General features: G+C 53.1%; 1 protein-coding gene across 4 annotated transcripts in view; it reads left to right on the top strand.

The window, feature by feature from the left end:
• Positions 1 to 5909, top strand: part of GABPB2 (GA binding protein transcription factor subunit beta 2) — a 35199-nt gene extending 29290 nt beyond the window's left edge. The window contains exons 10-11 of one of the 4 annotated variants that reach the window (XR_012156130.1): positions 563 to 763; positions 3788 to 5909. Coding sequence is in view for 3 of the 4 variants with exons in the window: in XM_073323365.1 (XP_073179466.1) it covers positions 707 to 763; positions 3546 to 4664 (1176 nt within the window). In the remaining variant the exon portion in view is untranslated. Of the gene's footprint in view, positions 1 to 2; positions 215 to 562 lie in introns of those variants that run through there. The other 3 variants (XM_073323365.1, XM_073323361.1, XM_073323363.1) reach the window with 3 other exon arrangements.
• Positions 5910 to 16643: the final 10734 nt, after the last annotated feature.

Here is a 16643-nt window from a genome sequence, read left to right as displayed (position 1 = left end):
AGATTTTCTCCCTTTCTAGATGCAGGAGTGTTGGCCAGTCTCAGGTCCCTCCCTAACCTTGCATGGGCCAGCGAGACTCTACAGGTGTACAGACTGCATCCCTCGGTCCACCTCAGAGCTGCGAGAACAAGTGCCGTCACAGCCGGCAATGGGAAGGAGAAGCCAAGGAGAGCATCGTGCCCGGTGTAACCCAGATGGGGGCTAGAGTTCAGGCACCATCTGTTGTCCTCACAGAAGGACAAAGCTTCCCTTTTTCCCTAGTGGGATTTGACTGGGGGTTGCATGAGCAGTCAGAGGGCTGATGGTCAGTGCCTGTGGTCACATCCTTCCAGCCAGTAGCACATGCCTAAGGGCTTGCTTTGACCTCAGGGCAACCGCCACCAGGGTATGTTCCTATGTGCAGGTAGCATGTTGCCTTGAAAGCGAGAGTCCTGGCAAGCTATGCAGGTCGGGCCTCCTGGGTCATGGGAATCCATCCTCTCCATTTGTTAAAAGAGCCCCCCTGCAGCCCCAGGCTCGTGCTCAGGGGAGCCAGTAATCGGAAGTGTCTTTCTCCATGTAGTCTGTCCAGATGGAGGAGGGCATGCTCCGGTATGGGTCCAGCAGGATCCGGAAGCAGCGGACAATCAAAAGACCCAGGAAGATGAAGAGAAAGAAGACAAAGATAAAGGCTGCCTTCTGCTCTAAGGTCAGGGACGGGGTCAGAATGGGCAGGACAGCTCCCGGCACGGACAGGGTGCTCCTGAGGACGTCCTCTGCCATGGTGAGGAGCGACGGGCCTGGGGGGTCGTCACTGGCTACTTACTGGGCCTGCAATCAGAAAGCACCTTCTCACTGATAGATCCCCAGGGCACTAAAAGCCCTATCCTCAGCCAGGGCAGTTTAGTCCCCCAGGGCTTTGCTCAGCGTGGTTTCAAGCATCCCAGGCAATGGGGCTCCCACCTTTTCCTCTGCCCTGTATAGGTGGGGAGTGGCCCTGTACCCAGCTCTAAGGATCGCTGCAGTGTAGGGAGCCATCATGGCCCTTCTGCTACCTCCAAGCCCAGCAGCTGGGGCAGAGGTGCAGCTGGTGGGAGGAAATGGGGCAGCGGTGGGGTTTCCTGGCTTCTTCCACCCCACTGGGGGTAACAGCTCATCATGGCCACTGCTGCTGGGTAACTTAGAGTTGCCTCCATACTCCCTCAATTATAATCCCCAGCTCTTATCTGGCACCTTTCAGCAGCAAAATGTTTTGCGTGGAGGGCCAGTATCATTAGCCCTATTTTGCAGATGGGGAAACTGGGGCACGGCACAGGGAAAGTGGCTTGCCCAAGATCACCCCCCACGACAGAGCTGGGAATAGAAACCAGGTCTCCTGATTCCTTGTTCTATCCACTAGGCCATGCAACCTCCTTTGTGGCAGCAGGAGACACTAAGGTCTCAGAGGAGTTCTTTGGCCCGCTGCTGTTAATTTTTAATCCATTTTGGAACAGCGGGGAAATTCCAGAAGACTGGGAGAGTGCTACTTGAAATGAGCTGGGTAGGCCAGTTGGTTAGCTTCGCTTCAGTCCTGGGCAAAATAATGGAAAAGTTGATACAGGATTCAGCTGATCCCCTGTTAGAGGATAGCAGCACAATTAATACTCTTCAGCATGGTTTTATGGAGAATAGGTCATGCCAAACAGACCTGATTTCATCTTTTGAGGAGCATACCTGTTTGGCTGCTACAGCTAACTGCATAGATGTAACAGACAGACTTTTGTAAGGTGTTTGACTTAGTACAGCACCGCATTCTGATTATGAAATGAGCCCCATGCAATCTAAATCAGGCAAAAGTTCAATGGATTAAGAACTGGGTAACTGACAGGTCTCCAAGTAGTTGTCAATGGGCAATCTTCATCGCCTGGAGGGGGTTCAGCAGGAATCTGCACTAGGCTATTCATCAATGATCTGGAAGTAAATATAAAATCACTGCTGTTAAAATTTGCACATGACACAAAGATTGATGGAGCGGTGGATACTAGTGCATCCAGAGCAGTCACACGGCGCAATCTGGATCGCTTGGTAAGCTGGGCTCTTTCCACCAAACTGTTTTAATACAGCCACATGCAAAGGTATCCACTGAGGATCAAGGAAGGCTGGCCATGCCTACAGAGTGGGAGGCAGTGTGCTGGAAAGCAGAGACTGTGAACAGGATCTAGGGGGCGCAGTGGACAAGCTCTGGCCACGTGCTCTTGGTGTCATGCTGGGGTAAAAGGCTGATGCGATCCTTGGGTGTATAAATGGGAGGAATGAGCGGAGGTAAGGAAAAAGAATGAGGAGTCCTTGTGGCACCTTAGAGACTAGCAAATTTATTTGGGCATAAGCTTTCATGGGTTACAGCCCACTTCATCAGATGTATGCAGTGGCAAATACAGTGGGGAGGTGATTTTACTTCGGTACATGGCCTTAAACTGTATATAAAAAAAAAAACACCCTGATATCTTCCAGGCATAAGCCATTATCCCCTGATATAGAACAATGCCCGTCTCCCACACCCAGACGCGCTCTCTGCACAGCTGTTGCACACAGGCGATACGTTAGCACACTCCTCCGAGACTGAGAGTAAAAGAGCTAAGGTAGTTAGGCACCCAACTTGAAGGGCAATTCAGGGGGTTTGAGGCACCTGTCTCCCTCAGCTTCCTTTGACAATAGTCTGTAGCTACATATTACAGACACCCACCCACACACCCCCTGGAGACAAGGGCTACATAGAAATGTAAGGTCCGTGGACATTTCCGAGTAACCGATTTCTAAAGGGGACTGAAAATTAGTAAGTAAAATGAGATCCAAAAGCGTCATGACCGAGCAGGCAATGGGGTTCTATCGTTCTTTGGTGCTATTTTGTTGGCGGGTGTAAAGCACTGTGGGGAGGCGGACGGGGGAGACAAGCAATTTAATACAGAGCCCTTGCTTGTGCTCTGCTGTTTATCTCAGCCTTTAGCATCAACTCGTCTTTCCACGTCGACAGCCTGGGCCGTGGGCTTGGTTTGGGCGTAGAAGGGTTGGGGAAAGGTTGTTTGGGGTGTGTTTAGAGCCAATCTCACCTAACCCCAGCGGGGATCCGTGGGGAAATGTCATTAGCTCTGTGCTCCATCCCGCCTGCCAGGGGAGTCTGTCAAGTGTTCTGAGGGTAAGAAGCTCCAGCAAAGTAGGAATGAAGCTAATAGGAGAGAAGCCAGTTATTGGGGGGTTAGGTGGCGGGAACAGGTGACTACTGGTGAGTGGAGTGGAAGAGGCGTTGACCGTCAGGATTCCTGGGTTCTGTTCCCACACCTCCACGCCTGTCCCAGAGATGGGAATAAGATCCTGACTCCCTCCCCTGCTGCTCTAACCACTAGGCATCCTCTCAGAGCTAGTAGTTTGTCGGGGGGCTTGGGAGGCAGGGCTCCTGGGTGCTCCCCACAGCTCGGGGAGGGGAGTCTAAGGGTTAGGAGTCAGGACTCTGGGGTTCCACCCTTGGCTCTGACATTATGTGCGCCCTATGGCCAAAGTCCCTACCCCACTTTTCCATGCCTCCCCAGCAGGCTGGTTACAGGATAGCACAAGCAAGTATCTGCCAGGCCCTGGACAGCCAGGCTGTCATGTGCTCTCCCGATAATGTCACAGCAAACCTGGTGGCTGAACTTTGTGACTTTGTCCTCACCCATAACTATTTCACATTTGGGGACAATGTATACCTTCAAATCAGCGGCACTGCTATGGGCACCTGCATGGCCCCACAATATGCCAGCATTTTTATGGCTGACTTAGAACAACGCTTCCTCAGCTCTCGTCCCCAGATGCCCCTACTCTACTTGCGCTACACTGATGACATCTTCATCATCTGGACCCATGGAAAAGAAGCCGTTGAGGAATTCCAGCATGATTTCAACAATTTCCATCCCACCATCAACCTCAGCCTGGACCAGTCCACACAAGAGATCCACTTCCTGGACACTACGGTGCTAATAAGCGATGGTCACATAAACACCACCCTATACCGGAAACCTACTGACCGCTATACTTACCTACATGCCTCCAGCTTTCATCCAGACCAAACCACACGATCCATTGTCTACAGCCACGCTCTACGATACAACCGCATTTGCTCCAACCCCTCAGACAGAGACAAACACCTACAAGATCTCTATCAAGCATTCTTACAACTACAGTACCCACCTGCTGAAGTGAAGAAACAGATTGACAGAGCCAAAAGAGTACCCAGAAGTCACCTACTACAGGACAGGCCCAACAAAGAAAATAACAGAACGCCACTAGCCATCACCTTCAGCCCCCAACTAAAACCTCTCCAACGCATCATCAAGGATCTACAACCTATCCTGAAGGACAACCCATCATTCTCACAGATCTTGGGAGACAGGCCAGTCCTCGCTTACAGACAGCTCCCCAACCTGAAGCAAATATTCACCAGCAACCACACACCACACAACAGAACCACTAATCCAGGAACCTATCCTTGGAACAAAGCCCGTTGCCAACTGTGTCCACATATCTATTCAGGGGACACCATCATAGGGCCTAATCACATCAGCCACACTATCAGAGGCTCATTCACCTGCACATCCACCAATGTGATATATGCCAGCAATGCCCCTCTGCCATGTCCATTGGCCAAACTGGACAGTGTCTACGTAAAAGAATAAATGGACACAAACCAGATGTCAAGAATTATAACATTCAAAAACCCGTCGGAGAACACTTCAACCTCCCTGGACACTCAGTTACGGACCTAAAAGTCACAATTCTTCAACAAAAAAACTTCAAAATCAGACTCCAAGGAGAGACTGCTGAACTGGAATTAATTTGCAAACTGGATACAATTAACTTAGGCTTGAATAAAGACTGGGAGTGGATGAGTTATTACACAAAGTAAAACTATTTCCCCATGTTTATTCCACCCCCACCATTCCTCAGACATTCTTGTCAACTGCTGGAAGCTCACCTTAAGTGATCAGTCTCGTTACAGTGTGTGGTAACACCCATTGTTTCATGTTCTCTGTGTATATAAATCTCTCCATTGTATTTTCCACTGAATGCATCCGATGAAGTGAGCTGTAGCTCACAAAAGCTTATGCTGAAATAAATTTGTTAGTCTCTAAGGTGCCACAAGTCCTCCTTTACTTTTTGCGGATACAGACTAACACGACTGCTACTCTGAAACCTGTTCCATCTCTGACTCTCTTGGTTAGAGAGGGCTGGTGTCAGTACCTATCCATAGCCCTGGCTGTGCTGACTACTGACCGATGCGCCTCCTGGGTTTAATCGTTACTCCCCTGCCCTGGGGAGGTGGAATTTGGCCCAGCATAGGTGGTATGTAGAGCAGGAAAAACATCTTTCAGCTATAACTTTTTCAGCAAAAGATGCAGGTTTGGTGACATCAGATTGTTTCGTGAGTTCATGGAGCTTTCATCAAATTGTTCATTAAAAACAAAACAAAATTACACCCCTCCCCCTGCAAAATGTTTCGATTTTTTTGGTTCAAAACACCTTTCTATTTGTCAATTTCTTTTAATTTTATTTTAAATTAAGAACATAAAAGTGCTTGAAACTGGGAGTTGAGCAATTTGTTTTGGGTCAAATTAAACATTGTGCTTGACCCAAAATAAGTTTTTGTGTGTGTGTGTTTTTTTTAACTTTATGATTTGCCAAAAATTTCAAAACATTTCCGTTTTCAGTCTGATCCGAAATGAAATGTTCCCCCAACTTTTCAAAACTGCCAAAAATTCAGGCATGTGTCCAGCTCTGATTGGAAGCTGTTTGGGACAGAGATTTTCCTTTTGTTAAGTTACAGAGCTAGTGCAAGGGGGCCCTGTTTCTTGACTGGGGTCTCCAGTTGGTACTGTCATACCCCCTAATAAAGAAATGACGACATCTGTGCAGCCCAGAACACCGCAAACAACTGCCTTCAGTGTAACAATGCACTGGTTGGGCCCCTCCCAAAGAGTTGTGTGGGCTTTACAAGGGTCTGATCCTTGCTAGAAGTCCACTGATGGTACCAAATATTGGCTCAAATCCTGCAGATTGCAAGATGCCTGAGGAAAGACTGCAGGATCAGGCCCTTAATTACAACCCCTACAAATGATTTTGTGTACAGTTAACAAACGCGAGCCAATGAGTCAATCCATCCTCAGCCAGAGATTAATGAGTCATGGATGCCTGCACAGAATGGTGCAGATTCCAGAGCAGCTCATCCCATCACCCTGAAAGCAAGGTTCTTAAAGATTTGATTGGTAATTTTCCCTATAGTTGCTAACTCTCCTAAAGCGCCTTAGCGAAAAGTGGGAGTTGAGTGGGCTTGGATCTAAAGTATGGCTGTAATCTCCAAGGCCTGTCTCTGCATGGGAGGCAGTGTAGGGTGCTAGCCCAGAACCATAGTTCCGAAACATTATTGAGAAGCCCCAGCCAGGATCAGGACCCCGTTGCGTCATGTGCAGAAAATGAGAGAGCCCCAAAGAGTTTGCAATGTAAGTTTCATTGGGTGTTTGTGCAACGCCTCGCTCCAGTGGGGTCTTGATCCAAGACTGGGAGTCCTAGGAGTGCTAAATGAACAAATGAGGGAGAGATGGCAAAGTAACTTAGAAAAAGTCACGCAGCAGCTCAGTGCTGGAGTCACAACTAGAGCCCGAATCTCTTGAGTCCCAGACTAGTGCCTTCCCCACTAGGCCATGCTGCCTCTCCATCAAGATTCTCTTCACAGCCCAGCTGCTAGCTGCTGCGAGCTCCGCTTGCTGGAAGGGATTAGAGACGAGCAAAGCGTTGCTGTGTCAGAGGAGAGGTCTCTGCCAGGCCAGAGCTTCTCCTGTTCCCAGCTGTCAGTGCAGGATGGTTTCCATGCAGTGTAACCATCTCTAGTGATGGAGTGCCTACTGCTTACCTAGGAAGTGTGCTCTAGTGAGTTGACCCCATGACTCGGGTCACCTGGCTCCGGTCATCTCTCTGTGCCTCGGTTTCCCCTCCCATCCCGTGTCTATTCGGGCTGTAAGCTCTTTGGGGCAGAGACTGTCTCTCACTGTGTCTCTGCAGCACCCACCCCAATGGGGCTCTGATCCCACTGGGGGGTCTCTAGTTGCTATAATATTGCATCTTAATACCTGTCCCTGTCAGGGAGTCTGGCCTGATTTTCAGTGTTCAGGTGTGATGTGATGAGCACCCTAGAGTTGGCCATAACAGTTGATAATCACCTTTTCCTTTCGCTAATTTCACGCCATTGATCTTGGTCTATCTTGGGGTTTAGCACCTTCAAATACATGTACCCCCCCTCCCCACTTCCCCTACCCCCCCCATTGCTTAGCAGTCAAACACCTCCTAGGTGGGCATGCCTAGATCTCCACCAGGTCTAAGTACGGCTGAGCCAACTCTTTTTAGCCTTTGGCTCCTAAGTCAGCCTGCTGGCTAGTCGCCCTGAGTACGATCCCATCCGAGACATTAGGTATATACTCAGACTGACAGCCGCCCCGCTGTTTGCACCACCTGGGCCTACACGGCTGTTTCAGCATGCTAGCTCAACCAGAGCTGGTGCACATACGTCTATCCAGCTGCTGTGTTGATGTACTGTAGGTCTCTTTGCCGCTGCCTTTGCTCTATCTTTGTAACATAAGAACGGCCATACTGGGTCAGCCAATGGTCCATCTAGCCCAGTCTCCTGTCTCTTGACTGTGCTTGGTGCCAGGGCTTCAGCAGGAATGAACAGAACAGGGCGATTATCGAGTGATCCATCGTCCAGTCCTAGCTTCTGGCACTCAAGAGTTTTAGGGACACCCAGAGCATAGGGTTGCGTCCCTGACCATCTTGGCTAGTAGCTATTAATTGATCTCTTCTCCATGAACTTACCTAATTCTTTTTAGAGCCCAGTTATACTTTTGACCTTCACACCAGCCTCTGGCAACAAATTCCCCAGGTTATGGCTGTGCACGGTGTGAAGAAGTATTTTCTTACATTTCTTTTAAACCTGCTGCCTATTAATTTCATAGGGTGAGCCCTTGTTCTTGTGTTATGAGAAGGAGTAAATAACACTGCCCTATTCACTTTCTCCACACCAGTCATGATTTTATAGACCGGTATCATATCCCTTCTTAGTTGTCTCTTTTCCCAGTCTTATTAATCTCTCCTCATGTGGAAGCCGTTCCATACCCCTCATCATTTTGGTTGCCCTTTTCTGAACCTGTTCCAATTCCAATATATCTTTTTTTGAGGTGGGGCGATCACATCTGCAGGCCGAATTCAAGATGTGGGCGAACCATGGATTTAAAAAGCAGTGCTTGAGAGTAGAACTGGTGGAAAATGTTTTGTCCAAACTTGTTTTAAGACCAAAAAATGCCTTGAAATGAGAAAGTGAATAGGGCAGTGTTATTTACTCCTTTTCATAACACAAGAACCAGGGCTCAGGATTGAGGGTCATCAGGAGAGCTGTGGGGGGAGCCCAGGGCTGGGATAGCAGGGGGCTGTGGGTCAGGATTGAGGGTCATTGGCATAGCTGTGGGGGGTGCCCAGGCCTGGGATAGCAGGCACTAGGGAAAGGGCATCAGGTTGGGAACTGAGGGTGATTGGCTGAGCCGTGGGGCAGGATGGGCAGGACTAGGCTAGCAGGGGGCACTGCAAGCCCGGACTGAGGAGCAGAGATTCCCCCCATTCACACCCCATAACCCCTCCCCCTCTGTTCTTTGAAAGCACATTTGAATGTGTGTCTCTCCCCACAAAGGGTTGGGGCTGCGTTTTCACTCATTTCATCATGGGCCAACCTCCCCAAGGCCCCTGCATCCATCCCACATAGGGTTAAATCCTGCACCCGGGGGCAGGAGGACCAGTCCTTATTCTAAGCACCAGCCTTATACAGGGCAATCCCTTGGTACCAGCCCACCGCAGGTCTGCTGCAGCGTGGTGTCATTAACAGGGCAGGCACCCTCGGGGAGTGGGGGAGCAGGTGTCACTGGGGGGAGTCAGCCGAGCAGAGTGTGTGTGTTTGTGTGTGTGTTCTGAATGTGTTTCCGTCTGCGTGTATTTGTGTGCACATAGCGTGTGTCTCCCTCTGTCCATGCCTCCATCTGCTTGGGTATGTGTGTTCTGCATGGGTCTCCGCCTCTGTGCGCGTCTGCATCTCTGTGGGTGTCTGCATGTGCCAGGCTGCCACCTCGGAAGTACGAAAAACATGGGACAGCCAGGATGACCCTGGCCAGCTGGGCTGTGTGCACCAAGCACCTGGCAGATTTCCCGGGTCAGTTATCTCATGAAAGGGATGATCCTGGGAAAACCTGAACAGAGGCCAAACCGGTCTCCTGCTGTGCGTACATATATATGTGTTAGCCAAGCCAGTGCCTCCCGCAGCAACCCCCGGGGCCCCCCGCTCTCACTCTCTCCCGCTGCACCCCCTCCATTTAAATGAGGACCAGGGCAATCTACAAGTACCCTCAAACTCCTAGACAGCAATGCTGCTGACATTGCCCAGTTGGGATGCTGCATCCAGACTCCAACCTGCACCCAGTTCCTGCAAATGATCAACCCCCGTGCCCCAAAAGGGCTGGCAATACCCACCCCCATTCAGGGCCAGACTGCGCTCTGTTTGCTGGGGCAAATCTGGGGCAGTACCAGTGACCCTTTTGGGGTCCCTGTGCGTTTATGCTGAGGGAAACAGAGCAGAATCTGTCCCCCTAAGCCCATTGGCTAGTGAGGAACCATCCGAGACCCAGCCGGACCCTGTGCCGCACAGAAACAGCTGCAGTGGAAGGACCTTACCAGGAGGGCAGGGAGGCAAGGGCAGCAGATCAGAAAGTACTGTAAATTCCTTGTGGGCCCGGCAGGGGGGCCAGCATGTAAGATAGAGCCAGCTGATAGCTGAGGGCTCGGTGTGTGACAAGGCGCCGTGAGGTGTGTGGGGAAGCTAAGGAGGGGCTCTGCATTCATCTGTGCTAGGGACCCAGGTCTCCCTGCCTCTCCCCATCAGTTCAGGATATAGACACACACACACACACACACACACACACACACAGCCTGGCCTGCCCCTGCAGACTTGTGTGTGTGTATACACACACAGAGAGCATGGCCCATCCTGCCCCGACAATTTGTGCATGCCTGTACACACACACACAACCCCCTCTCCCCATCAGTACTGGATATAGACACACACATAGCCTACACAAACACATACTTCTCCCCATTAATACAAGGTATGGACAAATAGCCTCTCTCTATATACAGTATATACCAGGGGTCTCAAACTCAAATGACAACAAGGGCCACATGAGGACTAGTACATTGGCCCGAGGGCCGCAACACTGACCCCCAACCCGCTGCCCTGGCCCTGCCCCCACTCCACCCCTTCCGTGAGGCCCCACCCCTGCTCCGCTTCTTCCCACCCCTTCCCTGAAATCCCCACCCTAACTCCGCACCCTCCCTGCCCCCAGGGGGTGCAGGAGGAGTGCAGGGTGTGGCAGGGGGCTCAGGGCAGGGGGTTCGGCTGCAGGAGGGTTTCGGAGGGTGGGTCCAGCCCAGCAAGCACGGGGGCAGGGCAGGCTCCCTGCCTGCCTGCCCTGCCCCCACGCCACTCCAGAAAGCGGCAGGGACCTGGGTGAGGGGGGGGACAGGGGTCTGTGTGTTGCCATGGCCGCGCCTCCAGGTACCCTGTGCCCCCACCCCCAGGTCCAGGCTGCTTTCTGGAGCGGCGCGGGGGCAGGGCAGGGAGGGAGCCTGCCCTGTCCCTGGTGCGCACCGGGCCGGAGCTGCTCTAGGTAAATGCTGGGGGGGAGCGGGGGGGCCGTGGGGAGCTGGCAGGCCGCAGAAAATAACCCCACGGGCCGCATGTTTGAGACCCCTGGTATATACACACGCACACACCCCTTCTCTATCATTACGCTATCTATATATGTATAGAGTGTGTGTGTGTATACATACATATACAGACAGACAAACACATTATACACAAAAAGCACCAGCAGGAGAGTGAATTTGTGTGGGGGGGTGGAGGGTGAGAAAACCTGGATTTGTGCTGGAAATGGCCCACCTGATGATCACTTTAGATAAGCTATTACCAGCTGGACAGTGGGGTGGGAGGAGGTATTTTTTCATATTCTCTGTGTATATATAAAGTCTGCTGCAGTTTCCACGGCATACATCTGATGAAGTGAGCTGTAGCTCACGAAAGCTCATGCTCAAATAAATTGGTTAGTCTCTAAGGTGCCACAAGTCCTCCTTTTCTTTTTGCGAATACAGACTAACACGGCTGTTACTCTGAAACCTGACATTATACACACTCATGTTACATGCAGACATGCACCTTTTCCCACCAGAACATTATATCTGAATCACACACCCCTCCCTCTATTCTAGAGCCACACGCACACGCTGTATGAGGGACACACAGCACACACAAGCTGTCCCCTGTACACACAGCACACCCTGGAAGCTGGGAGGATCGGTGGCTGTGTCCCACTCCAGAGCATCTCTCCGCATGAGCGTCTCCGAGATTAAGCATCCTGCCCCTCTCCATCCCGCCCCCTGCACACAAACCGAGTGGGGCCGGGGCGCAGGAGGGAGCCACACACCCCAGGAAGAACCAGTCGCGGGCACTGCTGGTACGTACCGCTGGTGCGCAGAACTCCATGTGTGGCGCAGTCCCTCGCCACCCCGGCCCGCGGCTCTGCATTGGCAGCAAGGCCCACGGGGATGCTGAGCAGCAGGGATGGCCTGCCAGGCAGTTCCCTCTCCAACTTGTTGGTGCCCGAGCCGCAGGGTGCTATACGGAGACGCCGCTGGCTGCCCAGCGTGGGACAGGTTCGGTTCATAGGGTCACGGATTCCAAGGCCAGAAGGAACCGCTGTGATCATCCAGTCCGATCTCCTGGATAACACAGGCCAGAGAAGGTCCCCAAAGTTTAACCCTACGCTTGGCCCACGTTGGACCCCGCGCCCCCTTGATCTCCCAGCCATGCCCCTCTGCCCATTTCTCAGAGACGGCAGCTTGATCACCTTCGATCTCACGTGCACAGCGATGCCTGGGATGCTTTGAAGCAGTTGCCCATGCCAACCAGTATCTATAGCGACGCCCGAGGTAACTCATTTGCTACTAATCCGGTGATGCCCGAGCCAGCGTCCCTGCCCACGCTCTGTGCCCAGGGGCCGGTGCTGCCCCTGGCGGTGCCCAGACCTGCCAACCCCCGGGCGGGTGGGTGCCAAGCGGCTGAACGTGCAGGGGGCTCCAGCAGGGAATGCCTTAGCTCTGCGCGGGGCTCAGGGCATCCCCGGCTCTGCCAGCTGCCGCGTAGGGTGACACGGAGTCCCCAGCAGCATCGTCTGGGCTGGGAATGCACGGAGAGGGGATTGGGGGAGTGGGCCTGTGGGCACAGGGGAGAACATCTGGGGTGGGGTATTTGCACAACAAACACAGAACCACAACCCCCGCACCCACTGACTGGCTAGCATGGACCCCATCGCAACCTCCCTTCGCCCCACACACACTGACCAACCCCCACACACACGCTGACACCCCCCTCACATACAGACCCCCCACCTCACACACACACTGACCAGCCCACCCACAGAACCCCCCCACCTCACACACACACTGACAACCCCCCCACAGACCCCCCCACCACACACACTGATCAATCCCCACACACATGGACCCCCCCACCTCACACACACAGTAAGCAACTCCCCCCCACAGGCCCCCTCACCTCACACACACACACACTGACATCCCACATATGCTCAGACCCCCATGCCTCACACCAACAAACCACACACACACACTGACCATCCCCCCGCACAGACCCTCCACCTCACACATACACTGACAAACCCCCACACCACCTCTCTCTCACGCTCTCTCTCTCTCTCACACACACACACACACACTGACCATCCTGCCCCCCACTGACAGACACACTGACCCCCCCATTTCACACACACACACACTGAACCCCCCCTCACTTTACACACACAAACAGACCTCTCACCATGCACACGGATCACGACACATACACAGACAGACCTACCCTCCCACCCCCCACAAAGAACACATGCATGGCTGCCCATACAGCCCCACGCCCCTCACGTATACCCGCCCCACATACACACAGAGAACACATATACAGACCCACACAACCACTGACCTCGCCTCTCACACCCACACAAGCCAGACATCTGCACACAAACACATACACCAGACACCCCATCACCCCTAAGCTCACATGCTACATGCTGACCAACACAAACGCACCTGCCAGACACACACACAGGCCAACACAAACATGCCCAGTCCCAGGCCCCGCAACACAAACACAGGCCCCTTCTCACACACTCCCACCCAGACCTCCGGCCTCTGGCACCACCACCCAGGTCCACTCACTGTGCGTCTACCTCTCGTACACACCCGGTGCCAGCCCTTGTGTTACCAGCACACGCAGCCGGTCGACGCTGAGCCAGTCTCCCACTGAATTCCCTACAGAGACAGTCTAAACAGATGAGGCAGGTAAAAAGTGGGAGGGGAAACTGAGGCACGGGACGTGACTTGCCCACGGTCACCCAGCAGGCTGGAACTGGCACCCTTTTGAGGTCCAGTCCAGTGCGCTGTCCACTACATGACACCAGCTGGCAATTCCACTGTCCCTCCCACACCGTGCTGGAGACTTTGGAGATGCAGGTGGCCTAGCCAGGCCTCATGGGGCTTTGATAACACTCTGCAGCGTGTGGTGCTGCTAACTGGCAGTGCTGAGCAACCCCTCAGGAATTCCCCAGCCTTTACTGCGTTCCTTCCCATGCCATCCCCAAGCACGACATTCAGCCATGTGGGCACCCGCTCCTGGAGCGAGCCACAGCACCGTGGCCCTGGCGGGGGCGGGAGGGGGGTGGATCAAACCCCTTGCGCCCAGGGGAAAGGGATTCTTGCAGGAGTGTAGACAGGGGAGGCTCTAGGTGCCTAGAGAAAGGGAGATGCAGCCTCTTCCCCTAGGAACTCCTGATCACGCACAAGGGCCCAATTCTTAGCCCTCCCGCAGGGACACATACGCGCCAGCTACTGCGATGCTCATCTGCAAAAGCCTCCTCTCCCAGGAGGCCCTTCCAGCAGCTGAGCAAAGCTGGAGTGCCTCTGCCCGGGCCATGCCCTCACCTCTGGGCCACTTGGGGAGCTCCCTGCACTGGGGGCTGGTTTAACAGGGCTTTGCAGCCAAGCGCTGTGGAGGGGGGTGGGGTGTGCTCTGAGCCCTCAGACCCCCTTGAGAGCTGCAGGATTCTGGGACCAGGCCCACCATGCTGGGGAAAGCAGCGGGTGACCGTAGTGCAGCCATCATCCATTCCAAGAGCGCAGGAGCCAGCCCCGGATTGGAGGGAGCCTGCAAGAGCCAGAGGGAACCACGGGGCCTGTCTGTATCCAGCAGCCTCTTCACTAAAGAAGCCCCCTTTGTGCTCATTGCAGCCCAGCCTGGTCCCTTCTCTCCCAAGGGAGCAGGGCTGGGGGCACCGGTGACTCTCCACCCACCCAGCTCACGGCCCATGTGGAATCACAGATTGCGCCGTAGCCCAGCGAGGGGGGAATCCAGAGACAGTGACGCCAGACACGGGAGTTTAGCCTGACATGGCCTGAAGTGGCTCCATGCCAGAAGAGTTTTATTCAATATCTTCATAAATGATCTGGAGGATGGTGTGGATTGCACTCTCAGCAAATTTGCGGATGATACTAAACTGGGAGGAGTGGTAGATACGCTGGAGGGGAGGGATAGGATACAGAAGGACCTAGACCAATTGGAAGATTGGGCCAAAAGGAATCTGATGAGGTTCAATAAGGATAAGTGCAGGGTCCTGCACTTAGGACGGAAGAACCCAATGCACAGCTACAGACTAGGGACCGAATGGCTAGGCAGCAGTTCTGCGGAAAAGGACCTAGGGGTGACAGTGGACGAGAAGCTGGATATGAGTCAGCAGTGTGCCCTTGTTGCCAAGAAGGCCAATGGCATTTTGGGATGTATAAGTAGGGGCATAGCGAGCAGATCGAGGGACGTGATCGTTCCCCTCTATTCGACATTGGTGAGGCCTCATCTGGAGTACTGTGTCCAGTTTTGGGCCCCACACTTCAAGAAGGATGTGGATAAATTGGAGAGAGTCCAGCGAAGGGCAACAAAAATGATTAGGGGACTGGAACACATGAGTTATGAGGAGAGGCTGAGGGAGCTGGGATTGTTTAGCCTGCAGAAGAGAAGAATGAGGGGGGATTTGATAGCTGCTTTCAACTACCTGAAAGGGGGTTCCAAAGAGGATGGCTCTAGACTGTTCTCAATGGTAGCAGATGACAGAACGAGGAGTAATGGTCTCAAGTTGCAGTGGGGGAGGTTTAGATTGGATATTAGGAAAAACTTTTTCACTAAGAGGGTCGTGAAACACTGGAATGCGTTACCTAGGGAGGTGGTAGAATCTCCTTCCTTAGAGGTTTTTAAGGTCAGGCTTGACAAAGCCCTGGCTGGGATGATTTAACTGGGAATTGGTCCTGCTTTGAGCAGGGGGTTGGACTAGATGACCTTCTGGGGTCCCTTCCAACCCTGATATTCTATGATTCTATGATTCTAAGAGACCAGTCCTGGAGCCAGGGACCTGCACTCCCACCAGCGGCTCTGGAGTTTATCACAGCAAATAAACTTTGGGGAGTAGGCAGTGGGATCTGAATGGTTCTGGTTCATTCCCCCCTCCGAGCATATTTAATCAGAATGAAACTGAATGAAGACCAGCTCCTTGCTGCCATGCTTGGCTGGGAACCTGCCAGCAGCCGGGAGCATGAGCTGGGTGGGTGTGTTGGGGGGTGTCCCAGCAACAGCAGCCTGCATGGGGTGGGGGTGGGGGTGGGGGGCAGTGCCTGGTGGTTCTCCTCCCGCTCACCCTGCATCCCTGTGTTGGCCCCGGTGCGAGCGAGAGTGGGAACCAGAGCCTCGGGATTCGAATCTACCCAGCCCTTTCTAGTGACACCTCCCCACCCATCACCCTGGCATCTGGGGACAAACCCCAGAGCCGTTAGTCACCTGGGCCGCACCAAATCCCCAGTGCATCATGGGAATAAAAATTGGAGCTGAGCAAGGATGGGAGGAGGGGGGAGTATCATTAATTAGCTCCTGGCTGCTGATCACACTTCCCCATCCCATGAGAGCGCAACTGTCCCACTTGGCTTCTCAACCCCGTCACCACCCCCAGCTGCCGTTCCCTCTCCCCCTTTCTGTGGGAGCCTCACTCCTCTCTTTTTCTTGTGTGGGGGGGATGGACTTTTTTCTGATGCGTATTGATTTCAAATGTTTCCCCTTTCTGCGCCCATTTCTCACGCGTTCACTGCGCTGGTGATGGCTGTTTAGATCCCAGCTGTGTTTGTTGTACCCTGGGGGCTCCTGATTTCCTTACCTTGCATGCCTGAAGCACTGTGACCTCATCTGTAAGTGCACCAGGTTCACACCAGGAGACTTTTCATCCCTAGAGCTCAAAGTTCTTGCTAAAGGATGGAGAAACTGAGGCACAGAGTGGGGAGAGCAACTTACCCAAGTTCACCCAGCAGCTCAGAGAAGTGGGAACTGAAGCCAGGTCTTTACCATCCTAGCACGCTGCCCTAACCACTAGGCCAGATGGGGTTAGCGCTCTTGATTGGCCCCAAGAGTGAAT

Source organism: Lepidochelys kempii, chromosome 24 (genome assembly GCF_965140265.1).
Source record: "Lepidochelys kempii isolate rLepKem1 chromosome 24, rLepKem1.hap2, whole genome shotgun sequence".
NCBI lineage: Eukaryota > Metazoa > Chordata > Testudines > Cheloniidae > Lepidochelys > Lepidochelys kempii.
Note: the sequence above shows the minus strand (reverse complement) of the source record. Positions and strands in the feature narration are given on the sequence as shown.